At 46.8% G+C, this 14,610-nt stretch overlaps 1 protein-coding gene across 1 annotated transcript in view; it reads right to left on the bottom strand.

Moving 5' to 3' along the window:
- The window catches only part of LOC137375560 (acid sphingomyelinase-like phosphodiesterase 3b), a 43,470-nt gene that overhangs the window by 7,438 nt on the left and 21,422 nt on the right, over positions 1 to 14,610 (bottom strand). The window contains exon 7 of the mRNA XM_068042908.1: positions 11,928 to 12,061. Within this exon, the coding sequence (XP_067899009.1) occupies positions 11,928 to 12,061 (134 nt within the window). The remainder of the gene's footprint in view (positions 1 to 11,927; positions 12,062 to 14,610) is intronic.

Genomic DNA, 14,610 nt, shown 5'->3' with positions numbered 1-14,610 from the left:
TCAAACTCTCACAGCAGAACATCATTCCTACTTCCACCTATGTCGTTGGTTCCTACGTGGACCATGGCAACTGGATCCTCCCCCTCCCACTCCAGGTTCATCTCCAGCCATGAGGACATGTCCTTAACGGACACGCAACATGATCTTCGGAGCTCCCGGTCACAGCTACAGAGAACAGTATCTATCCCCCTGACAATACTGTCCCCTATCATTACCGCATTTCTTTTCACTTCCCCCACTTCATGGTATCCTGCACAAAGGTGTCATGGTCAGTTTGTTCACCACCCTACAGTCCTTGTTCTCATCCACACAGGTAGCAAGGATCTCATACCTGTTGGTCAGAGTCTAGGGTTGACACCCCTCAATCACTACATGCTGGATCCCTATGCCTTCCTAGCTCGCAGTCACACCCTCCTGTCCCTGATCATTGGCCAACTCTAAGATTCTACTTAATCTAAGGGGTGTGACTGCCTCCTGGAACAAAGTGTCCAGGTAATTCTCCTCCCTGATGCCCCGCAATGTCTGCAACTCAGATTCCAGCTCAATAATTCTGAGTCAATGTTGCTCAAGCTGCAGGCACTTACTGCAGATATGGTTGTCCAGGACTACAGTGCATTCCACAGATTCCCACATGTTGCAGTCACGGTACACCACCAGGCCTACCACATCTGTCTTTATTTGATTAGTTCAGTAGTTTCTAATTTAGTTAGCAAGATACAGTCTCCAAGCTTGGAGACAAAGAAACACTCACCAGCTACTGGAGGTGACACAAAAAGAATAAAAAGCCGCACCACCTTCCCCATCTGCACCAAATTCCCGACTTTGCACTTGGTCCACAAAGCACTCTGTTCCCAGATCATTCAGTGCGGTAGCAAACACTGTCAACTTTTATAGAGAGCTTATGACTCACACCCAAGTTACAGCTGCTAAGTCAGTTTCCTGCTACGATGTTTGACACTTATTCAGGCAACAGTTGATTGACAGTTAACTGCCACTGCCAGCTGTTAACTAGGTATCTTAACTAGCTTGCAGTTTTAAAGTTCTAAGTCAGAGTGTGACTCTTAATTTAAATTCCAGCTTGAGAAATACTTACCAGAATGATCCCACTTGCACCAAATTCCCAACTTAGCACTCGGTCCACAAAGCACTCTGTTCCCAGATCACTCTGTTATCCCCACACATGTGCATTTAGCAGGGAAATGCTGTTCAGAGATACCCTGCTCCTCCACAGGCTGTGCTGCAACAGTCCTCACCAATAGACTCGCCGTTATAATCAATGCAATGGTGTGAAGTTGTTGTGCTTGCCCACCAGTTACCCACTAAAGATGGCCGTCCCAAAAAAAGAAAGGGGACGGGGTTATAATCTTAACTTGTTGAACTCAATGTTGATTGGTGATTCTGCTCTTCCCATTTATACCTCCTCTAGCTACATATATTTCTTCACACGTCCTATTACCGTCTCCTTTTGCTTTGCACTATCATCCATTTTGCCATTTAATCTCTCCTGCCTTTCACCTTTTGTTCTTTCCTCCCCTCCCTCTTTCCCCTGCCTGGCTTAAGAACTGTTACATTTCTAAGCATTCCCAGTTCTGATAAAGGGTCACAGACCTGAAACGTTACCTCTGTTTCTCTCACCACAGATGCTGCCAGACCTGCTGACTATATCCAGCATTTTTTGTCTTTGTTATGGACCATTCTAACTTTGTTGCTGCAAGAAACAGTTTCTTGGACACTGAGGCAATTGCTGCATTCACAATATCACTTACTCAATGTCCCTTCCTACAAGCCTATATCATGGTAATATTGAAGCCAGAAAACATTTCCTTAAATGGACTATTTGGATGGATGATCACTCAAAGAGGCAGACTATACTCAATTTCAAAAACCTAGGGAAAGCACCTCTGCTTTAGTAATGGTGTTTATTATGACAACAGCACTGTTGGTAGTTGCTTAGGTGGTGCTGTTGCTAGGTTAAGGGTGCTAGCTCAAGAAAGAGACCTGGGACTAATTACTGATTACTCATTCAAAGTACAGAACTAGTCAGATGGCTTTTTAGGATTGTTTGCTCTGATAATTGAGTATAAAGTAAAGAACACTATACTTTGTATATATAAGTCCATATAAGATTTTGGTATGTCTGTACATGGAGCACGATGACCAGCTTTGGCAATTAGTGAATGATGTCAAGAATATTAAGCTTTTGGGGACAGTCCAGAGCAGGGCAACCAAAATGACCAAAAACTTAGCCTAAGATCTCTTAGTTATGAGAATAGGTTTAAAGAATTAAGGCTTTACCTCAGAGAAAAGCTTAGAGAGAAATTATTTTGGTATTTAAAAATCTTGAAGGGATTTGACTTAAGTCAGATTGAATGGGCCAGATTGTTAAAGGGCCGCAGGGGCGGGAGCTGGTGCGGGCGCAATTTTAAAATTGTGGTCCCAGAGGTTGCGTCGGGATTCCGACGTTTCTGGGACAGTTTATAATTTTCAAAGGGCCGGCGGGGAGGGGAGGGAATGGGAATGGAAAACCTGCTCGCTGCCAGCTGACTGCCCCTTAAAGGGCTTGTTAAGGAGTCCGAACAGTGCAGACTGTAATTTTTAAACTTTATTTCGGCAAAGCTGAACATCCTGGTACCTGTCAGTGCACAGCTGTTGGGAATACTGCAGGGCCAAATAAAGCTTATTTATCTTGAATAAAAGCAAAATACTGCAGATGCTGGAAATCTGAAATAAAAACAAGAAATGCTGGAACCACTCAGCAGGTCTGGCAGCATCTGTGGAAAGAGAAGCAGAGTTAACGTTTCGGGTCAGTGACCCTTTATTTATCTTCAAACTGTTTTTTAATGGATCTTCTTGCTCTGGTGTTAACACTGGATTTTCCTTTTCCCTGCATGGCCCCTTTCATCCTCGTCGATGCAGCTGGCCCTGTAAAGAATTGCCTGCTCTCTTCAGCAAGGCAGCAGCAGCTCCTTTTGCTGCCGGCGCCAGGCAGGCAGCTCCCGCCTCCTGGAGGCACTCCATGCCACGAATTGGGCACAGAGCTTGCTTCCGGCCCAATTAGTGCACTCATATTCAAAAACAACCTCGTGAGAGCAATGCAGCTGAGGCACGGCGTCAGGGCCCTTGAATTGATTCAGGTGTGGGGTTCCAAACCCTGATTTGAAAATCCGGCCCAATAAGTTCTTTAAGATAAATACAGATGATAGAACTATAAGGCACGTGTGAAAAATACACAGGCAAAGAGTTGGTTTAGGAGACAAATTACCTCATTTTGCAGAGCCATGGCACTCCAGAACAGACTGCCTGAACCTGTGATGAGTATGGATCCGCAACAGTTCTTTAAAAGGGAACGTGTTGGGTTCCTGAGTGAAGCAGACATTTCCCATTATGGAGGGTAAATTGCTAGTTAGTTGAGATTGTGAGGTGTACTGGACTAATGCGGTCTGCTGGACCGTTGTTGGATTGTCTTAGGGAGTTAAAGAGGAATTTCCAAGAGTTTTTCTGAATTGACTGTGGGTTTTTGCCTCTTTCAGTATATTGCGTGTTTAGGGGATAGGTCTGTGGTGTCACCATATCTGGGTAGGGTGGGTTGGATGGTCTTTTCCTAACTTTCTGTCGGTATACATGCGAGCCCCGACTTAACAGTTCATAGATTTAGCGTCGGTGCAAAAATGAAACCATGTCATACCTACGCTAAACCAGCAGTGCGAATGTACCAATGGGGTCAGGGGTGTGAGCACTTCTTGGTTGGTTGGGTGGAGAGACCGAGTCCAAGACAGCAGCAGCTTGTCGTCTTGAGTACTGTAAGGGAGCACTGAGGAAGAGTGGGAAAGTACACAAGGAGTTCTCTGCACCAGTGCATTAGCCAGGTGTTGTGTGGAACTTCCTGTAACACTTTCAAAACATTTCTTCTGCATGTGCAGATGGACCTTCAACTGAAATTGATAGAAAAAGTGGAGAACAGGAACTCCCTGTCCAATACTATAAGTTGGTATCACTATACTCCCCTGCATACTGTTACCCTTAAATCCCCAGCAAGAATAACATTTTAAAATAATATCCCAAGATTATAACTATTTAATTCACTGACTCTTTACAGAAAGTTGCTGTCTAGACAAGTTTGCCATTGTAAGTTCTGGTACGTACAATTCAGTAGATTGCTCAATGCAGTGACAGAGGTCAGTTGATTATCTAAGGGATGGTGTTTGCCATGCAAGACCCAGTACAAAGGTCCAGTTTGGGGGGTCCCTATATTTTACTAAACAATGATACAAAATACCACCTACTTCATCTGGTGTCAAATCCATACAAGTACAATGGTGGAGAGGCATGCTTGTGATACGGAATATAAAAATAGTTGACAAAATTATCAAAGAAAGATAACACAAGAGTAAATGACATTGATTGACTAAAAAAGGTCCTGAAACATTCATGTTATTTCTGTATATGAGCTGAATGACAATTCAGAAGCTAGCTTATCCTGCTTTAGCTGCACCAAGGTCCTGTATAATATCTGAGCAGTCCAGTGTTATTTACTATTCCTTAGAACTGAATTTTGTTTTCTTTTTCTCCCACCTGAGCCATGACAACAGGAAGGTGACTGCTGGGTGGAGGAAGGGGAAGGGTGAGGAGGGTGAATGGGGTTGGGAGAGTAGGAGAGGTAGAGGGGGAAGGGGGGTGGGATAGTTGCATGGGGGATGGTAGGTGGGAGAAGGTGAACAGGGATGACAAGCGGGGAGGACGAGTGGGGGAGGGTGAACGTGGGAGGGGGGTGGGGGAGAGTGGTGGAGTGTGAGGTGGAGTATTTGCGGGGAGAGAAAAAGGCCGATGTGGCAGGAGGTGAGTGAGAGTGGGGAAGGGGGAGAGTGGGGAATGAGGGAGGGGGTGAGATTGGAGTGGGGAGTGGAGGACAGTGACTGTGGGAACATGAGTGGAGGTTGGTGAGGAGGTGAGTGCTAAGGTTGGACTGTGTCCCCTGGAATACAACTCTTATTGCTCATACGACTTAGACGCACTCATTGATACCCACTCGTGTTCACTCACTCTCATTTTGGGATTTTTCCGAGGTGCCAGGGGTCCCGCTACTAGGGCCAGATGTGGGAGCGGGTGGGTGGTAACACTGCTTCAGTGGGTGGCAGGATCTGGGCCAATTAAGTGTATGCCGTTAGGCCTGCTGTCCAATTAAGAATGGTGACCTGCCCCGACTCCCAAGAGTTACTGAACCAATCAGAGGGCCAGCCGCTCAGCAGCAGCACCAGGAGCAGTGGCTACTGTTCGGCCTGCACCTGGATGAAGAGGACGCAGCGATGGATGGGTGCACTCACAACAAGGTAAGTGGGGTCTGGGGCCGCTGCGGCCAGCCAGCTAAAGTGAAAGTCCATCCTTTGAATCAGCACCTAAGGTTCAGCCAGGAGCTGAAGACCAGGTGTCCCTCCAGCAGGGACAGATTCCCACTAACATCTGCTGAGACTCACTGCCTCTTTTCTTGCTCTCTTTCCTTTACCAGAAACAAATAGTTTAAAAAATATAAAAAGCGGGCTGCCTATTTAATATGACAAAGAACCAGCAGGAAAATTAAACAACTGCGTTGATTGTGCTTGGTGCTATATTGCACACTAGTGTGTCTTATGAAGTGTAGGTGTCCTTTCACTGATCCGTATGGAGCCCTGTACAATTGCATGCTCCTAACACTGCCCCCAGTTGGCTCTCTAGTCAACTCAGGCAGTCTACCAGTAAAGTCTGAAAACTAGTGGATAACATGTTTGCTCTGACTTGCTGACAGAGCTGCTAGCTTTTACACACTGCAGAGAAATGATGGGATTTAGTTGCTAGGTTAATTATCCAATTCTGTTTGAATCAGATATTAAATATCAGGCCTTTTGGCTTCATGGCTGAGGAAATTCTGCGAACGTTTTTCTTTTTTCCCTCTCCCTCACACACACCATATGTCAGCCTCAGTTTGTCAGTATTGGCAGTTTGTTCAGTCATTCAAATCCCACCATGGCCTCTTCCCTCCCCAACTTTGTAACCTCTTCCATCCCTACAACCACAGAATCACAGAATAATACAGTGCAGAAGAGGCCCTTCGGCCCATCGAGTCTGCACCGATGTATTAAAACACCTGACCTGTCTACCTAATCCCATTTGCCAGCACTTGGCCCATAGCCTTGAATGTTATGACATGCCAAGTGCTCATCCAGGTATTTTTTAAAGGATGTGAGGCAACCTGCCTCTACCACCCTCCCAGGCAGGGCATTCCAGACCTTCACCACCCTCTGGGTAAAAAAAGTTTTTCCTTAAATCTCCCGCCCCTCACCTTAAACTTGTGACCCCTCGTAACTGACCCTTCAACTAAGGGGAACAGCTGCTCCCTATCCACCCTGTCCATGCCCCTCATAATCTTGTACACCTCGATCAGGTCACCCCTCAGTCTTCTCTGCTCCAGCAAAAACAACCCAAGCCTATCCAACCTCTCCTCATAGCTTAAATGTTCCATCCCAGGCAACACCCTGCTGAATCGCCTCTGCACCCCCTCCAATGCAATCACATCCTTCCTATAATGTGTCGACCAGAATTGCACACTGTACTCCAGCCGTGGCCTTACCAAAGTTCTATACAACTCCAACATGACCTCCCTGCTTTTGTAATCTATGCCTTGATTGATAAAGGCAAGTGTCCCATATGCCTTTTTCACCAATATAAAAGCAAAATGCTGCAGATGCTGGAAATCTGAAATAAAAACAAGAAATGCTGGAACCACTCAGCAGGTCTGGCAGCATCTGTGGAAAGAGAATGCCTTTTTCACCACCTTATTAACCTGCCCTTCTGCCTTCAGAGATCTCCGGACAAACACGCCAAGGTCCCTTTGTTCCTCGGAACTTCCCAGTGTCAGGCCATTCATTGAATACTTCCGTGTCACATTACTCCTTCCAAAGTGTATCACCTCACACTTTTCAGCGTTAAATTCCATCTGCCACTTTTCTGCCCATTTGACCGTCCCGTCTATATCTTCCTGTAACCTAAGACACTCCACCTCACTGTTAACCACTCGGCCAATCTTTGTGTCATCCGCGAACTTACTGATCCTACCCCCCACATAGTCATCTATGTCGTTTATATAAATGACAAACAATAGGGGACCCAGCACAGATCCCTGTGGTACGCCACTGGACACTGGCTTCCAGTCACTAAAACAGCCGTCTGTCATCACTCTCTGTCTCCTACAGCTAAGCCAATTTTGAATCCACCTTATCAAGTTACCTTGTATCCCATGTGCATTTGCTTTCTTGATAAGTCTCCCATGTGGGACCTTGTTAAAGGCTTTGCTGAAATCCATGTAAACTACATCAACTGCACTACCCTCATCTACACACCTGGTTACATGCTCAAAAAATTCAATCAAATTTGTTAGGCATGACCTCCCTCTGACAAAGCCATGCTGACTATTCCTAATCAAATTTTGCCTCTCCAACTGGAGATAGATTCTCTCCTTCAGAATTTTCTCCAATAATTTCCCTACCACTGACATGAGACTCACTGGTCTGTAGTTCCCTGGCTCATCTCTACAACCTTTCTTAAATAGTGGGATCACATTAGCTGTTCTCAAGTCCTCTGGCACCTTCCCCGTGGCCAGAGAGGAATTAAAAATTAGGGTCAGAGCCCCTGCAATCTCTACCCTCGCCTCCCACAGCATCCTGTGACACAAATCGTCTGGACCTGGAGATTTGTCCACTTTTAAGCCTTCCAAAACCTCCAATACCTTGTCACTCCCTCTGACAATTTGCTCAAGAACCTCACAGTCTCTCTCTCTAAGTTCCATATCTACATCCTCTTTCTCTTGGGTGAAGACAGATGTGAAGTATTCGTTCAACACCCACAAATTTCCCCCTTTGTCCCTAATGGGTCCTACTCTTTCCCTGGTTATCCTCTTCCCATTGATATACTTATAGAATATCTTGGGATTTTCCCTACTTTTACCAGCCAGAGCTTTCTCATATCCCCTCTTTGCTCTCCTAATTGCTTTCTTGAGCTCCATCCTACACTTTCTGTACTCCACTAATGCTTCCATTGATTTGCTCTTCTTGTATTTGCTAAAAGCCTCTCTTTTTCTTCTCATCGTACCCTGAATGCTTCTGGTCATCCATGGTTCTCTGGGCTTGTTGCTCCTACCTATTACCCTAGAGGGAACATGTTGGGCCTGTACCCTCCCCATTTCCTTTTTGAATGCCCCCCACTGCTCTTCTGTAGATTTCCCGACAAGTAACTCTTTCCAGTCTACCTTGGCCAGATCCTGCCTTATTTTACTAAAATTCGCTCTCCCCCAATCCAAAACCTTTTTTTGCAACTTGTCTATTTCTTTCTCCATAACAAGCTTAAATTGTCCCATGTTGTGGTCGCTATCACCAAAATGCTCCTCCACCAACACATCAACCACCTATCCGGCTTCATTCCCCAGAATTAGGTCCAGCACTGCACCCTCCCTTGTTGGATCCTCTACATATTGAGCTAAAAAGTTCTCCTGTATACATTTTAAGAACTCCACTCCATCTAAACCCTTAACACGATGACTATCCCAATTAATGTTGGGAAAGTTGAAATCACCTAATATAATTACCCAATTATTATTTTTACACACCTCTGTGAATTGCGCACATATTTGCTCCTCAATTTCCCGCTGACTATCTGGGGGTCTATAATAAACACCTAGCAATGTGGCTGTCCCTTTTTTATTCCTAAACTCTACCCATAAAGCTTCATTTGATGCCCCCTCCAAGAAATCATCTCTCCTTACTGCAGTAACTGACTCCTTAACTAATATTGCAATGCTCCCTCCTCTTTTACCCCCTCCTCTGTCTCGCCTGAAGATTCTATATCCTGGGATATTGAGCTGCCAATCCTGCCCCTCCCTCAACCATGTCTCCGTGATGGCTACTCTATCACAATTCCACGTGTCAATCCTTGCCCTTAACTCATCCGTTTTACCTGCAATACTCCTGGCATTAAAGTAGAGGCCTTCCATCCTGGTCTTACTCCCTTGAAACTTACTTCCGCTGTATTCCCTCTGACTTGTTCGCTTTCCTGTGTTTAGCTGCGTCCCTATTCTGCTAGGAGTCTGCATCCCCTCCTCCTGCCAAATTAGTATAAACTCCTCCCAACAGGACTAGCAAACCCGCCAGCAAGGATGTTAGTCCCCCTCTGGCTCAGATGTAGACCGTCCCGCTTGTACAGGTACCACCTTCCCCAGTAACGGTCCTAGTGGTCCAGGAATCTAAAACCCTCCCTCCTGCACCAACTCTTAAGCCACGCATTCATCTGTGCTATTCTCCTATTTCTACACTCACTGGCACGTGGCACTGGGAGTAATCCAGAGAATACAACCCGAGAGGTCCTGCTTTTTAGTCTACTGCCTAACTCCCTGAATTCTTGATGCAAGACCTCATCCCTCTTTCTACCTATGTCATTGGTACCAACATGTACCATGACCTCTGCCTTATCACCCTTCCCCTTCAGGATGCCCTGCAGCCGTTCAGTGACATCCCGTACCCTGGCACCAGGGAGGCAACACACCATCCTGGAGTCACGTTGACGGCCACAGTAGCGCCTATCTGTTCCCCTGACTATAGAATCTCCTATTACTATTGCTCTTCCTCTCTTTCCCTCTTCCTGTGTAGACATGCTGCTTGCGGTGCCAGAAGCTTGGCTCTGTCCGCACTCCCTGGAGGAACCAGCCTCATCAGCCTCCAAAATAGAATACCGATTTGCAAGCGGGACCCCAGGGGACTCCTGAACTACCTGTTTGATTCTCTTGGACTGCCTGGTGGTCACCCAATCCCTTCCTTCCTCAAGTCCCTTCAGCTGTGGTGTGACCACCTCTCTACACGTGCTATCCACAATGCTCTCAGACTCGCGGATGCTCCACAGTGTTTCCAGCCGCCGTTCCAGCTCTGAAACCCGAGCTTCCAGGAGCTGCAGCTGGACACACTTCCTGCACACATGCTGGTCCCGGGGACTGGAAATGTTCCCGGATTCCCACATGCAGCAAGAGAAGCAAACCACGTCTTCAAGCTCTCCTGCAATGACTAAACCCTTTAAATTTAAAACTTTAGAAGATTATAATTAAAAAAACAACTAAGTCTTGCTAAAACAATGACTTACAATTCAATCCACTTTGAAAAATATCCACCAGGACTTACTCACCAGTCAGCTGTGCTCTGAGATTTCTGCACTGCTCCAACTTAGACCTCAGGCTGAATTTTATGGGCAATCTGAGATGAGTTTGAAGGCGGGGGGTGTGGTAGGAGGGGCCATATAATTGCCACGGGGGGTGGTGGGGGCGGGGAGCAGAGGGCCTGTTGCCTCCCCATTGCAATGCAATTTTGTCGGGGACGAGATGGCATGAAGATGGCCAACCTGCCCAGAACCCAATTGAGGCCCTTAAGTACCCTAGTAAAACGAGACAACCTCCTTGTGGGCTGGGGGTGGGTGGGGTGTTGGCCCTCCTCAGTGGGAAATCTGTGGCCCATGGAAGGCCTCCACAGGAAAAACCTACACTTCCCTGTGCCACCTTCCCCCTGCATTAAATGCCCCCCAATCCACCACCCCGCTCACAGGGGCCTGCTGGTCCTGACATCCCGTTCTCCAGTGCTAGGCCTGGGTCCAAGGTCTCTTGCAGTACCGGCAGTGGCCACTGCTCCTGGTGGCTCTGCCAATACTGCTGAGCTGCTGGCCCTCTGATTGGCTGGCAGCTGTTGGAGGTGGGATCCCCATCTTTAAAGGGACGGGGATCCCAGCGTCGGGCTGTTCATTGGCCTGGCACCCTTGTATGGCTCTGGGGGGAAGCTCCGGCTGGCTGAGGTGGGATTCCCCCACATTATTGACCCAGTGCTGAAAGACCTGCTGTGGGCACAAAACTCAGTCCCTCGTGCATCTCCCACTCCTGTCACCTCAACATTGGTGGCCATACCTCAGCCATCTAGGCCGGGAGCTATGGAATTCCCTCCCTAAGCTGCTCAGCCTCTGAATTTCCCTCTCCTTAGCTGCTCCTTTAAACCTAGCTCTTTGACCAAGCTTGTGATCACCTGCCCTAATATCTCTTTATGCGGCTTTGTGTCAAATTTTGTCTGAGAACTCTCCTGTGAAGTGCCTTGGGATGTTTTACTGTGTTAAAGGTGCTGTATAAATGCAAATTGTTGTTGTTGTTGTTGTGCTTCTTCTCAGCCTGTTGCTGTTCTGATGTGCATATTTTGCAGCAAGGTTACTGCGTAGTAACCAGAAGCAGAAAACATAGCTAATCTTTCCAGCCCTTGGCACAGGAGTGCTGAGACCGCTTGTGATGCCCCAACCACAATCAGTGAAGGCACGAAGAATCACAGACAATGCAGCAAGTGACACCCACTAATACAGCCAGGGACCAGCGGCTGTTTTCAAATTTCTGTAAGCGGACATCGGCTGCATGCAAACAGGTTCCGAAACCAATATCATGCCTGATTTAGAAGCAAAGCAATTTCAATCCCTTAATCTGAATATATCCAGTGAAGTTAAAGTGCCTACAGGAACAGTGACCACCTTTTAATACCAGCCCATACCCACTCAACATGAAGCACCCAGCCAGGCCCAAGTGCAGGAGAAAAAAATGAGTTAACTCAGCAGTGGTTAGGGGGAAGATTGTCATGGGGTTCTCCTGCTGCAACTTCAGCAGAAACTCTGGAGCAATAGTGGAAGCAACTGCTATTGCTGTTTCACTAGAGTTGCACTGATTCACTAAAGTTATGGCAGGAGATGAGGGGAGCCCTCCCCATTGTGTAAATTCCAGGCGTAGGTGGGGTAAATAAGGAGTTCCACATTTTTAGACTGCATTACATTATTTCAAAGCACATAGAGATGACATTACAGATTCTGAGCCAGCCAGTCTAGTACGTATGAACTCTTACCAAGATCTGGAGAGTGTCTGTATTGTATTCAAAGAGGCGAATCCCAGGGTTTTGTGATCCATCCTGTAAGCCAGCCAAAGTGGTTTTCCAAGGGGTCACCGCAGGGGCAATAAACATGGCACTGACAGGAGAACCTGCAATGAAATATTTCTGTGATTTTTTAGTCTACAAGGCCAATAGTGAATTGGACACATATGAAATTTAATGTGGAGAAATCTGTGGGAGGAAGAATAAGGAGGTAATAAACACTCAATAGCAAAACCTTAAAAGAAATAGAAGAGGAAAAAGACTTTGGGTTTCAAATCCTCAAAAGTGGGAGGACAAGTTGATAAACAGTTTACAAAAAGACTGGAGCCTAAGTTTTATAATTGGTGTGTAGTGTACAAAACCATAGAGGTAATGCTAAACCCATACAAATCATTGGTTAGACGACAATTAGAATTTCTGTCCAGTATTGCATACTTTAACCTTAGGAAGGTGCAGAAGTAATGATTTCAACAACAAGAGTTGTTGTAAGAGATCTGTAGCTTATATCATCTATCTACAAAATATATGTTCTTCATGCAGTAGTAATATTCTTTAGGATAATACTATAGTACGAGAAAGAGAAAAAGTCCTTGATGGGCCAAAGACAGAATTTTTTTTATTCGTTCGGGGAATGTGGGTGTCGTTGGCTAGGCCAACATATATTACCCATCCCTAATTCCTTGAGAAGGTGCTGGTGAGCTGCCTTCTCCTTGGGGTGTAGGTACACCCACAATGCTATTAGGGAGTTTGACCCAGTGACAGTGAAGGAATGAAGATATAGTTCCAAGTCAGGATGGTGTGTGACTTGGAGGGGAACTTGTAGGTGGTGATGTTCCCATGCATCTGCTGCCCTTGTCCTTCTAGGTGGTAGAGGTCGCAGGCTTGGAAGGTGCTGTCGAAGCATCCTTGATGAGTTGCTGCAGTCCATTTTGTACATGGTATATACTGCTGCCACTGTGCATCAGTGGTGGATGGGGTGCCAATCAAGCTGACTGCTTTGTCCTGGATGGTGTCGAGTTTCTTGACTGTTGTTGGAGCTGCACCCATCCAGGCGAATGGACAGTATTCCATCACACTCCTGACATGTGCCTTGTAGATGGGGAAACAAGAGGTGAGTTACTCGCTGCAGAATTCCTAGCCTCTGACCTACTCTTGTAGCCACAGCATTTATGTGGCTAGTCCAGTTCAGTTTCTGGTCAATGGTAAAGGCCTGCTGCCTGAACCTAACCCGATAGGACCGGACGACATGTATCGGGTTTGGGTCAGGTCGGGTCGCTCTTCTGGGTCCGGCTTTCGGGCTTGGGTTGGGTCGGGCCGGGGCCGGGTCCGGGTCGGCACATACGGTATTAATTGGACTTGAAAGGTTGTTTAAAAAGAAACGGATTCAGAATCGGAAGGTAGGTAAAGTGAGCATTCCGGTGGTTGGGTTGTGTCGGGCGCGGGAAAAAATGGAGGGACTCGGGCTGGGTCGGGCTCGGGTCCGATGTGGTTCCGTCGGGTTCAGGTCAGGTTTTTTTCCCTGACCTGAGAAGGCCTTTAGTCAACGGTGACCCCCAGGATATTGATAGTGGGGGATTCAGCGTTGGTAATGCCATTGAACATCAAGGGGAGATGGTTAGATTCTCTCTTGTTTGAGATGGCCATTGCCTGGCACTTGTGTGGCACGAATGTTACTTGCCACTTATGAGTCCAAGCCTGGATGTTGTCCAGGTCTTGCTGTATATGGGCATGGGCTGCTTCAGTATCTGAGGAGTCTGGAATGGTGCTGAACATTGTGCATCAGCGAACATCCTCATTTCTGACCTTATGATGGAGGGAAGGTAATTGATAAAGCAGCTGAAAATGGTTGAGCCTAGGACACTACACTGAGGGACTCCTGCAGTGATGTCCTGGGACTGAGATGATTGACCTCCAACAGTCACAACCATCTTCCTTTGTGCTAGGTATGACTCTAACCAATGGAGAATTTTCCCCCTGATTCCCATTGACTCCAGTTTTGCTAGGGCTACTCGATGCCACACTCGGTCAAATGCTGTCTTGATGTCAAGGGCAGTTACTCCCACCTCACCTCTGGAGTTCAGCTCTTTAGTCCATGTTTGGATGAGGTCAGGAGCTGAGTGGCCGTGGCAGAATTCAAACTGAGAGTCAGTGAGCAGGTTATTGCTGAGCAAGTGCCGCTTGATAGCACTGTTAATGACCCCTCCCATCACTTTGCTGATGATCGGGAGTAGACTAATAGGGTGGTAATTGGCCGGGTTGGATTTGTCCTGCTTTTTCTGCACAAGGCATACCTGGTCAATTTTCCACATTGCCGGGTAGAATCCAGTGTTGTAACTGTACTGGAACAGCTTGGTTAGGGGTGTGGCTAGTTCTGGAGCACAAGTCTTCAGTACTACTGCCGGAATGTTGTCAGGGCCCAGTGCCTTCAGCCAGTTCTTGATATCACGCGGAATGAATTGGATTTGCTGAAGTCTTGCATCTGTGATGCTGGGGACTTCAGGAGGAGGGCGAGATGGATTATCCACTCAGTACTTTTGGCTGAAGATGGAGGCAAATGTCTTTTGTACTGATGTGCTGGGCTCCCCCATCATTGAGGATGGGGATATTTGTGGAGCCTCTTCCTCCGTCAGTTGTTTAACTGTCCACCACCATTCAC

This window comes from Heterodontus francisci, chromosome 12 (assembly GCF_036365525.1).
Source record: "Heterodontus francisci isolate sHetFra1 chromosome 12, sHetFra1.hap1, whole genome shotgun sequence".
NCBI lineage: Eukaryota > Metazoa > Chordata > Chondrichthyes > Heterodontiformes > Heterodontidae > Heterodontus > Heterodontus francisci.
Note: the sequence above shows the minus strand (reverse complement) of the source record. Positions and strands in the feature narration are given on the sequence as shown.